General features: G+C 53.9%; 1 protein-coding gene across 1 annotated transcript; it reads left to right on the top strand.

Moving 5' to 3' along the window:
* The first annotated feature begins 555 nt into the window (after window positions 1-555).
* Window positions 556-10,241, top strand: LOC144255469 (serpin A11-like). Its single transcript, XM_077800206.1, has 5 exons — window positions 556-635; window positions 3,715-4,360; window positions 5,592-5,865; window positions 8,426-8,573; window positions 10,038-10,241. The coding sequence occupies exons 2-5, from the start codon at window positions 3,718-3,720 to the stop codon at window positions 10,239-10,241; spliced, it is 1,269 nt and encodes a 422-aa protein (XP_077656332.1). The 5' UTR covers window positions 556-635; window positions 3,715-3,717.
* Window positions 10,242-11,727: the final 1,486 nt, after the last annotated feature.

Raw genomic sequence — 11,727 nt, 5'->3', positions numbered from 1 at the left:
TAATGAACAAGACATGCTCTTTGTCGGCAATTTGGAGATTTAAAAAATTTCAAATGAAGAACACAAAAGGCACCTCCGTTCTATCATCAAGAGCATCTCTAAGAAACACTCCTTTAGTTCCTGGTGGATACTGGGACACACCAGTAAGCAGCATCCATGGTCCCACTTTATGGGGCTTTCAGCACAGCAGGAGGGAAGACCTTGCTCTATTGACTGAATTTCGCTCCAGTCCTCTCCCAACCCCACTCTGTGTGTGATCCTTCTTTAAAATGTGGGTAAAATACCAGAACAGTTTGGTGTGGTGGTGGAGGATGGAGTCCCGGTCTTCTGGTGAGGGCAATTGGCTAATTCAAAGGATAGGCACAGGGTCCAGCAGCAAAGGCCCCACCAACCTCACCAGCATCAGAGCACCTCAGACCCACCTGGGCCCCAGACCATCCGCTTGTCTGAGGACAAGCAGCTGGATGGGAGCTCTCAACAGAAGAGCCCTTCCCGCCTGCTGTGCTTGTCTTCACACTAGTTCCAGGAATTGACCTGGCAAATATTGACCAGGCTGCTGGGTCTCCAACACCACTTTTCTGTGGCAGGAGGACGTGCAGGCTGAGGACCTGGGCCCGGCTTGGTGATAAGGCTCTGTGAGTACTGGGCTCCTGCCGGGAAGGAAGGCAGGTGGCGGTCACCGCTCTATCCCCCTCCTGCTCTCTAGTTCTCTGTTTCTCCATCTCTGGCTTCACAGGTAGGGGTGGGAGAAGTGAGTCCCCTCGAGTTAGAGTGGAATGAGCACTGCTTCTGAGTCTCCAAGTTAGAATTTCAGGTTTTCAATGACCTTTGGCATCCAAGACTTTGGACCGAGGAGCTCCGAATATTCCCGGCAGATAAGACCACAGCAAAGGACGAAACTTACTAGAAATCTTGTGATGGGAAAAGAGGCATGCTTGGAAGCCCTGAGCTGGACCCGAGTCTTTCTCCTGCCTCCCTTTTATCGAGTGTTTGTCCTGCCCTGAGCCTCAGTTTCCCCAAATGGACAACTGGGCTAGGAATCCTTGTGCCTCAGGGTTCTCAGAAGGATTGAGTCAGAAACAAAGCAGGTGCCACCTGCATTTGGGCAGGACCATTCTCACTGCATGTGACCCTTCTGGGCAGTTTAAAGCTTCCATGTACCCAAATCTCACCCACTGAGTGCTAAGAGCACCCCCATTTCTTGTGGTCGATATGACCAGAAACACCACCCACCTCTCCCATCCCTCCTCCCTAATTTACAAACCCATCTGTCCGAAAAACAGTGATACAACGTACCTAATATCCCCAGCCCTCTAATAAACACTTAATAAATGAAATGTTATAATGAATGGATAGGGTTCTTCATTTCCCTCTGGGATCTTTCTAGAAAAGGAGCTATGAAATGAACTGGATGTCATTGCACTAAGCCTTGGTGAATGGGAAGAAAACCCCTATCACATTCTTTCTGTGTTAGGTGCTCTGTGTGTCTGTCACATAAGCCTTCACCTGCCTGCCCGGGAGGGGACTTTGCCTACATTTTGCAAAACTGACACCTTGTGAAGGAGGTTTCTTTGCACTGCGCGGCAGTGAGTTCCTGCAGAGCCTTGGTTGCGACCCAGGCCCCACTGGGAAGTCGACGTCGTTTTGCAGGTCGGGAAGACCTTGGGGTGCCATGGGGGCAGAAAACGGTGCTGAGTTCAGTGGCATAGAAGGAATAAATGAGAAGTAGTTTCTGTGTTTCTGATTTTACCCAGGGACAGACCAAGTTTTAATTTGTTCTGCATCTTACAAATTTCCCATCAAAAAGGCAAATCTGAAATGTACAGGAAATGTCATAGAGCCACCCCCACTGAGCTGTGCGGAGGGAGGGAGGTCATGACCTTGGAAAAGTGCCCATCACACTTTGACCAGCAAACGCGTTTCCACATAACAGAGGAGACAGCATCTCGCCTCCTGGCCGCTGGGCTTTGAATAGTGGTTGGGCAGAGCGTTCAGGACACCAGGGCCGAATGCCACCTGGAACGCTACCCTCCCCAGCACTGCCACTACAGCTGTAATTTGTCCAGAGCTCATTAGTTTGGGCAAAGAGGATTCAAAGTGCTGATTAAATCACCAGTGTTTTCAGGACGATCTACCACAAGGCACCAGGAGGTCAGAATTTGGCCCCCACTGAAGGAACAATGGAAAGGGTGGTTTCAAGTGGAGCAGGAGGATATCAGGGTCTGCAGGATCCAGGGGTCTGTGCATGGGCAGGGGGACCTGAAAGGGAAAGGAAGGTTTTAGACACAGCGCGACACGGTGCCCCTCCCCTGCACATCCTGCCCGGAAGCCAGGGGTCTTCCTGTTTCTGTACCCCCAGTATCCCCTAGAGGTGGACCAGAGTTTCTTCCGGCATGTCTTATAACCAAGAGGTGTCGTACTCGTCTGCAGGGGCTGCTTTAACAAGCCGTTAAAGTGCTGCATTTAAACCACCAAAGCTTTTGTCTAGCAGCTCTGGAAGCTGAAGTCCAAGATCAAGGGGTGGGTAGAGCTGACTCCTCCTGAGGCCGTTGGGAAGAGTCTGCTCCAGGCCTCTCCCCAGCTCCTGGTGGTTGCTGGCCATCTTTGGCTTTGCCCAGTTGGTAAGATATCACCTGCAGTCTGTCTTCTCCATGGTGTGTCTCTGTGCCTAAAGCTCTTGTTTTATAAGGATCCCAGTCAAACTGGGTTAAGAGCCTACTCTAATGACCCCATCTTAACAAATTATACCTGTGATGATCCTATTTTCAAACAAGATCCCCTTCAGGGGTCCTAGTAGCTGAAGGTTCAGCTTATAAATTTGGAGCAAAAACAAGTCTACCCATGACAGACGGTTCCTAAACCTCCACATCAATCAAAGATGGAAGCTCCAGCCACTGCACATGACAGACAGCAGAGTCTTGATGGAGATGTGGAGACAGATCCATGCTCCCTCCTCTCCTCCCAGGACCCACCAATTCTGTGGCTTTGTCCTCACCCATGGGCCCCTCTCATCTGCGCCACCCGGTGGGTGACCCTCACATCCAGCTAAGGAAGGATCAGGAGGGCCCAGGGACCCCTCTTTCCCGTGGGGCTGACGTGAGGCTTTGCACATCATCCTTTTCCTTCTGGAAGATGAAATTCTAGGTCAAGGCTGTGCCTAGGTGTGAGGCAGGCCCAGTGTCACTCATGGTCACAGTGTCCTGACCACTTGTTCCACAGCCCTCTTCTCCATTTATAGTAACATACACATTTGCTCATTTAACTAGTGCAGGCCACCCCAACTGGACCTGAAGCTTGTGGGGTCGGGAATTGGGATTTTTTTTTCTTCTCCCGACTCGATATTCAATACGGGTTAATTTCTTGAGTCAGATAGATCCTTGAGAGGAAATGGAAAGAAGGAAGGAGGAAGGAAAGATGGAGGGAAGGTAGAGGAGATAGGAAGGGAGGGAGGCAGGGAGGGGAGCAGGATAAGCTATGGAAGATTTTTTTTGTAGCCCGGAGTCCTTTACTCAAAAACCTCTATCACACGTGGAGCAGAGAGAGGGCTGCTGGTCTTCCCCAAGCCTGGGAGGACTGTCATCTACCACTGTCCTCTGCAGTGTGCCTATGGCACCCTTGTGGGACAGTCTGAATGGTGGGGTTGATGGCCAAGCAGGGGGGCAGATGAAGTCGCTTGGGAAGAGGAGGACTGACGTGTTCGCATCTTGCTTCCAGAGGATGGGGCCGGCTAGGCTGTGGCTGCTGGGAGCCGGGATCCTGGCCTCTGTCCACTGTCAGCCCTTTCCTGCCCATGGAGATAAGAGCCCAGGGGCACATCAATCCCCCAGCCATCAGCTCTCGGAGCCAGCTCCTGCCTACCACAAAGTCACACCCACCATTACCAGCTTCGCCTTGCGCCTGTACAAGCGGCTGGCGGCGGGCACCCCAGGAAACATCCTCTTCTCGCCCGTGAGCCTCTCCAGCACCCTGGCCCTGCTCTCCCTTGGGGCCCAAGGTGACACCTCAACACAGATCCTGGAGGGGCTGGGCTTCAACCTCACAGAGACCCCAGCAGCCGACGTCCACCGGGGCTTCCAGAGCCTCCTCGGCACCCTTGACCTGCCCAGCCCCAAACTTGAACTAAAAGTAGGGAGCTCCTTGTTCCTAGACAAGCGGCTCAAGCCCCTGCAGCACTTTTTGGACAGCACCAAGGAGCTGTATGGCGCTTTTGCTTTTTCTGCCAACTTCTCGGATCCGGCTACAACCTGGAGGCAGATCAATGAGTACGTGAGGAAGCAGACGTACGGGCACGTCACGGAGGGCCTGCCGCAGTTCAGCCACGACACCCTCATGGTTCTCCTGAACTACATCTTCTTCAAAGGTGAGGGCTCGCTCAGACACGATGACTGGCGTCTCCTCTGTGAGTAGACACTGTCACCACACAGAGGTGACCAACACATCCTTGGGGGATGCTGTTTGCCTCTTGGGAATCTGCGAATGACAGCTTTCCTACCCTTGGGTAGCTCACATCCCATGTGGGTTGGAAGCAAGGAGCGGCCACAGAGCTCAGAGGGATGTCATACTTTCAGGTGGGTGTAGGTGCCCTGGAGCTCTCGGAGGAGACGAGCATCCATGCAAACTTGGGGAGTGAGGGGAGGCTCCCCAGAAATGCAGGCCTCTGAGTGGAGACCTGAAGAGTGAATTGGATCTGCTCGGGTAAAGTTTCAGACAAAAGAAAGACCAGGAATTCCAGTCTCAACAGTAGAGTGACATGATCGCGTCTGTTTAGAAAGAGAGAGTGTGGCTGGGCGTGAAGATGGGAATCGGCCCCGCTACTCGACTGAGATAGGAAGATCATGGAGAGCAGGAGTTTGAGACTAGCTCAGGCAGGACAGTGAGACCCAGATTTAAAAAAAGAAAGGAGCAAGATGAGCCTGGATACAGTGTGGAAATGGTTTGGAGGGAGTAAGGACGGGAGGGGAAAGACAAGTTAGGCTTTTCTCAAAGTGGACCAAATCCGGGTGACACTAACCTTGATAAACCTGTGGCTTTGGAAGTAGAATCTGCAGTACTTGGTCACTGATTGAGTGTCTCTGCATAAGCTGGTCATCTAGGGGTCACTGGGCCGAGGATCTGTTTAAAGGGCTTGGAAACAACCTGAGCTGTGCCGTCAGAATCAGGCCACTGATCTCAGCTCAAGATACTTCCTGGCTTTGTAAATGGCATGTTTACAGAAATGCACAAGCCTCAGTTTCCCCATCCCTAATATGGGGACGATGACACTTGTTTCTTGTTAATTTGGGGGATGATTTAGAGACTATGCCTCACCCATGGAAGGTGCTTAGTGGATGGGAATGCATTGTGGTCTCGAGAACTAAATTCCTCTGAAAAGAAGCCCAACCCTAGGCCCCTGGAGCTCAGACTCTGCTGACACTCTAGTGGCTAAGCCCTGGCCTGGATTCTGGCCTCCTGGCTCTGCCTCCAAGCTACTTCTTCACCTCACACTTACATACCCAAGAGACAGTCACCAGGCCGGTGTGGCTTTGTAGACAGCCGCCCAGAGTCGTTCTCCTGGGACATGTGCTCATATGTTACGGGTCTTGTGTCCTCAGCCAAGTGGAAGCATCCTTTCGATCGCTACCAGACCCGGAAGCAAGAAAGCTTCTCCGTGGATGACAGGACCTCTCTCCGGGTTCCCATGATGCAGCAGAGGGAGATGCACAGGTTCCTCTATGACCAGGAGGTGGCGTGCACCGTGCTGCAGATAGAGTACAGTGGCAATGCCTGGCTGCTGCTGGTGCTCCCTGACCCTGGCAGGATGAGGCAGGTGGAGGCTGCTCTGCAGCCAGAGACCCTGAGAAAGTGGGGACAGCTGTTCCTGCCCAGGTAGGTGCCACATGGAAGGGTTCCCGCAATCTTTGCTCAAAAGCCGGAGCAGGTCTTGGTCAACTCCTGTCCCCAAACGCTAAATTCCAAGTTTGACTCTGGGATCCTGGGTAATTTTCTCTCCTCCTTGGGCCTCAGGTTTCCTCTGAGGCCTTGATTCCTCCTGAATTGCATTGCTCGCTGGATTAACTGAGTCCCTAGTTAGACTGAAACCTGGATCCTAAATGCTCACTGGATGTGGACCATGATCCCTCCACCGGGTGTCCTGACCCCAATCTCATTTCCCCTGGCTTCCCTCGTTCTTCACATAGTAATTTCATATCACACGATAATAAAGTGTCACCAAAATGCCAGATAAAGGACGATCATTAAGAACAATCATTAGGTAAAGAAAATGTGGTATATATCCACAGTGGAGTTGTACTCGGCCATGAAGAATGAAGTCATGGCATTTGCTGGCAGATGGATGGAACCAGAGAAGATGAGGCTGCGTGAACTAAGCCAGCCTCAGCAAGTCAAGGGTCAAAGTTCTCTCTGACATGCAGAAGCTGGAGAGCAAGACCAAGGAGACACCAGTGGCTCAGAGAGGTCTGGCACCTCGGGAATCTTAGGAAGAGGGAGAAGAGTGGAATAGGGAAAGGCGACCGAGGGGGGGAAGGAGGGATGGAAAGGGGAATCCTGTCCCCTCTACTTGCTTTTAGATTGTGGCTTCCTCACTGCGGTTGCAGCTTCTTCTGATTCCCGAGGTCCCCCTCCCTGGCCCAGCCTTCTCAGGATGTGTCTCCCTTTATGGAGGGACCTGGGATGGAATCTGGTCCTGAATTCTAGATACCTCTAGCTGCAAAGAAACTGGCCCCAAACTAAGCAGCCCGGAGGCCAGCTGTTGCCCCTTGCTGCCCGGGTTGGCAGGGCCCCGTGGCCTGGTTCCCACTCCTGGGGGAGAGATGGGGGCTGGAGCCATCGAAGCCTCCTTCGCGTGGGTCTGGATGAGGCTGGGTGGGCTGGAGGGGATCCGGGCAAGGCCGGCTTCTCTTCCTGCAGGGTGTCCCCCAGGCTAGCCTGAGCGGAGCAGCTCAGTGTGACACTGTGTGGCCGCTCGCGGCTCCAAGGGAAGGGCCCTAAAAGGAAGGGAAGGCTCGTACCCTTTGAAGGGTTAGGTCCATAAATCAGCAGTGTCCCTCCTGCCGTATTGCACTGGCCGGAGAGCCATGGATCCCACCCAGATTCAAGAGGAGGGCTCATGCCCACCATCTCAGGTGGCAGTCCCACACGACCCAGTGGCTGCCAGCCCCTCCTGTGCCACTGGTGTCTTCTCTCAGAGTCCCACCCACACCGAGGCCTCAGAGTAGAGAGAGGCACTTTATACCTGGGCAGAAGTTAAAGCACCCAGGAAAAGAGATGCGGTAGGTCGAGGGGAAAGGCCAGGACTTAAGGAATTTTCTGAACCCGTGAAGCTCCAGTCAAACCCGGATTCCAGCCCCGTAGTTTTCGGTTCCCGCAGGGTGAGCCTGCCCCTCTCTCCCACTGCAGGAGGGAGTACCATAGAATCTTCTGGATTGAGTCGATTTTCCCTCAAAAAGGGTTTGCTTTGACTTCTCCGCAAAATGAGTAAAATTCTACTCATTGTCCCCCTCCCCCTCCCCCTGTCCCCCACCAGTGGCCTGGGGCTTGCCCACCCCAGATCTCCCTGTGAAAAATGTGTCAAGAAGGCCAAGATGTCCTTCCACTTCGGTTAGCCCCTGGACCCTCCTGTGGCCTAGGGATCAAACTGGTAACGATAATGATGAACCTCAGTTTGACCTTCTAGAGACATAAGTTCCCAAATTAGTTATTAACTAGTCAAATCCGGAGGTGCCCTGGCAATTGTCAACCAGTACTTAAGAAAAGAATAATCCCCAGGAGAGAAGGATGGATTTACTGTGGGTGGGAAGAATCTTCTGAGTTGGCCCCAGGAAGGGTGGCCATCTGACAGCCCAGGAGGCCCGGTTGCAGGAGGGAGTGACCTGTTCCTTGTGACTCGCATTTTGCACACCTGCTGTGCCACGGGATCCTCACAACAGCCCGTAGAGTGGGCATCTCTGCGCCGTTTCACAGACGAGGAAACAAGTTCAGACAGGTGGGAGATGGTGGTGGCCTGGGCGAGGGGAAGGCCAGGATAAGGAGTGAGGACACGGTTTGGAGGTTGAGCCACAGAAATCGCAGACAAATGAGATGTGGGGGTGGGAAATGTCACCAGCACTGACTTCGCACAGCCATCTGTGGATCTCATCAGTGAAGCCATTCAAAACCCCACTCCGGAGAGGGGGGATGAAGAGGAGGACAGGGGGCCATGTCAGGACCTCAGGCAGGACCTCAGGCAGGTCCAGCCCCAGACACTCCCTGAGGCCTGCAGCAAGGGAGCTCTGGCTAGGGAGGTGGAGTGTCCCCCACAGCAGGTGTGTCACGGGGGACTGCTCGCCCCCCACACTAGGAAACACTTGTCCCTCCACGGGGCAGGCTGCCGACAGACGGGCAAGGGCAACACTGACAAGATGGTACATTTCTCTGATTCTCCCTTCAGCCTGCTCGACTTGCACCTGCCGAGGTTTTCCGTTTCCGCCACATATAACCTGGAAGAGATTCTTCCCCAAATCGGGCTCAACAGCATATTCAGCTTGGAAGCAGACCTCTCGGGGATCACTGGGCGGCTCAACAAGACCATCTCCAGGGTAAGGCAGTGGAGGTGCACGGGTGAGATGCAGGGCCTCTCCCTTCTCACATGGTGGGAAATCAAGTCCTCCAGTCTGTTCCCTATGCAGGGCCTGCAAAATCGCGATCTTTATAGCTCCCTTTCATGGACAACTCCCTTCCTGCCTCCCCTCCTCCTAGATCTGTGTTTTCTGTGCAGGAATAGTGTTCTGCATAGAGCAGGTACTCATTAGAGGTGATTCATGGGGCCATAATTTTCCCAGGTGTGGGATGGCTTTGTTTTGATTCCTAGTATGTCCTCTTACTGGGGCAGCTGTGGGACTCTACCTGCCTTCGTTATGGCTATGGGTAACAGTGGGACAAAAACAGGAGGTATCTCATTCAGCTTTGCTGCAGTAACAAAGAACCCCTACATCAGCTAAATATCTGCTTCCCATGACTGCTTCCCTCAGGGATATAGGGGAAAGGAGAAGCCCCTGTCCTCTTCTGTCCTCACAGAAGAGGAGGAAAGCAAGAGAAAAAGTTCAACAGCTCATTAACACTTGTCCCCATGCCTGACCTGTGTCATGGCAGTGCCCAGGCCATTTGCTAGATTGGGTTCCACTTTCATGACCCCAGTCCATGGGGATGGGCCATGTTCTGCACTACAGGTAGCCCCACAAAACACATGGAATGGGCAAAGGTTGACAACCCTCCAACAGGAGGGGAGAGCTGATATTTGGGAATAAGAATGCAGTGGCCTCTGAGGGCAGAGGCTGCCTGCTGGACACTGGGGAGGAAGCTAGATGGGGTTCCACTTTCATGATCACGGTCCGTGGGATGGGGAGAGAGTCAAGGCCCCTCTCTGAGCTTTGGTTAGGGGCATGGAGTGTGTGAGTGTGTGTGCGTGTGTGTGTGTGTGCGTGTGTGTGTGTGTGTGTGCGCATGCTCCTGCGTTGTGCAGCAGGTGGGTGAAGAAGAAGGAAAAGAAATAGTCAAATGTCTTGAAGAGGCTTTTGCACAGCACCTTTTAAGTGCTTCTCTTTTCCTAGAACCTTGTGGAAAGAAAAGGGAACATCAAGGCCATTTTTATTTTTTTATCCAGCTTCTTTTAAAGGCTCAGAACCCTTTCTTCCTGGGAAATTGTGTGAAATGAGGTTAGAAAAGAAGTTCCTCCCGTGGGAGCCAGTGGGGGGCTGGGTGACCCTGAGCTCCTTAGACCCCTGAGGTAGGCTGGGCTGGGCCTCCAGGCCTGGGCCAGACACAGGTGGCTCCAGTCAGGCTCAGGCCCTTTTGTCTTTCTGCCTGAGGGTGACGTCACTGTTGGGGGCGCGGGGGGACCCTCAGGAGAGAGAAAATGGAGAGAGAAGGGGATGAAGCGAAGGCTTCCTGGGCAGGCAGGGCCCTGGGGCCGATCAGCTGGCTTCCTCCCCAGAGTCCAGCAGGCAGCCTCTGCCCTCAAAGGCCACTGAATTGAGCCGTCTCTGACTCTTCTCTCCTTCTAGGTGTCACACAAGGCCTCGGTGGACATGAATGAGAAGGGAACCCAGGCAGCGGCCGCCTCTGGCCTCCTCTCCCAGCCCCCGCCCCTGAACACAACGTCGGCCCCTCACGCCCATTTCAACAGGCCCTTCCTGCTGCTGCTTTGGGAGGTGACCACCCAGAGTCTGCTCTTCCTGGGAAAAGTCGTGAACCCAGTGGCAGGGTGACGGGGGTGGGAGGTCCCGGGGGTCCTCTCTCCCCACCAAACAGGAAGGCTGGGCCCCCTGCACTGCGGGAGGGCAGACCAGCTCGTGGGTGTGCAAAGGTGACAATAAAGTTGGCCCTGGGTGTCACGAACCCTGAGGAGCCCTGCTTAGGAGGGAGGCCGAGTCCGTGAGCAGCTCGAGCCACGCACCCTCCGATCCGCTCAGCTCTGGGGTTCACTGTGGCTGAAAGTTGAAAATGTCGACAGCGTTCATGTTGTGGCCTCCAGGAGGAGTTGCCACTGCCATGTCAGGCCCTTTCCAAGTGTCCTTTGGGTAAGGGTCACAATAAAAGGCCCAGAGGACATAGGAGGAAGGAAGACACCTCCCCTTCACAGTGGCTGTTCTGCACTGTCAGCCACGGGACGAGCTCTGAGCTGTCACTGCTCAGGAGTTGACTCACCTGGAGGGAAGGCTGGCCCCAGGGAGGGCTCCCGGCCACATGCCATGGATTGGGAGGCAGTGCAGTGGTGGTGAGCCTGAGGGAGGCGAAACGCAAGCACCAAGGAGACAAGAGGAGCCCAGGGCCAGCCCCAGGCCCAGGGAAGCAGGACGGTCAACATGGCAGGACGACAATGCAGACAGGGTGGGGGCGAGGGGGGGGCTGTGTCCAGTGGAGACAGAGCATCCCCTAGAGATGAAAGCTCAACCCCCCATCCCAGGTGTGCCCCTCAGGAGCACCATCTGAACCCGGCGGAGGAAATAAGAGTGGGGTGTCCACTTATCCACCAGAGCTCTCCACTGTGAGAGGGGACCCCAGGCACTAAGATATGTTCTGACCTCTTTTCTGGATCTTTCAGCATTGAAGAGAAGTGTGTTTGTCTTTATTTATGGGGTGTTAGAAACCAGTCTGCTCTAAGACCATAAGAGGGGTGGGGTCTGGAAACACCCTGTCCCACTGCAGTCCCCAGCCCTGGCTCTCCAGCAGTGTCCCAGTGGTCACGTAGGAACAATATGCAGAAGGAAAGTGGAAGTCCAAGGCTCATTAAACCCCGAGCTGTGCCTCTGAACCAAGATCATTTACAAAACCCTCCTCCATTGACCCAAATCCTGGGTCTTTCCACTCTGATGATCCAAAATGGGAAGCCAGGAGCAGGTGGGTAAAGGAAGGTGAGAGAGCAGAGAGAGAGAGAGAGAGAGAGAGAGAGGAATATGTTTACCCTGTGCCCACGCTGAATGTGGGAAGTGACCCGGGTAAGAAAGCAATCTGTCCCCCAGAGATAGAGAAGGGCGATCCGGCCAGCCCTGGCCAGCTTGACCCACCACTGTAGTATATGGAGGTGTTAGCAAGGGGACAGTCGACCTCCCCCTGAGTAGGGACAGCCAGAGACGAGAGCAGAGCACATCAGTTCAACCCACAGGTCTGCGGGTCAGCAAGCTCAGGCCACGTTCCCATATCCAAGCCCCAGATTCAGCTTGCGGGCTCCTGGTGGGAGTGTGTGCAAAACAT

The sequence above is a fragment of the Urocitellus parryii genome, chromosome 6 (genome assembly GCF_045843805.1).
Source record: "Urocitellus parryii isolate mUroPar1 chromosome 6, mUroPar1.hap1, whole genome shotgun sequence".
NCBI lineage: Eukaryota > Metazoa > Chordata > Mammalia > Rodentia > Sciuridae > Urocitellus > Urocitellus parryii.
This window is presented reverse-complemented; position numbering and strand designations above follow the sequence as displayed.

What these genes read in the sequence shown, in the direction of transcription:
- LOC144255469 (XM_077800206.1), top strand. Translation starts at nt 3,718, where the DNA reads ATGGGGCCGGCTAGGCTGTGGCTGCTGGGAGCCGGGATCCTGGCCTCT. An exon ending in GAACTACATCTTCTTCAAAG is followed by an intron (nt 4,361 to 5,591) that starts GTGAGGGCTCGC and finishes TTGTGTCCTCAG; the next exon opens with CCAAGTGGAAGCATCCTTTC. An exon ending in TCAACAAGACCATCTCCAGG is followed by an intron (nt 8,574 to 10,037) that starts GTAAGGCAGTGG and finishes CTCTCCTTCTAG; the next exon opens with GTGTCACACAAGGCCTCGGT.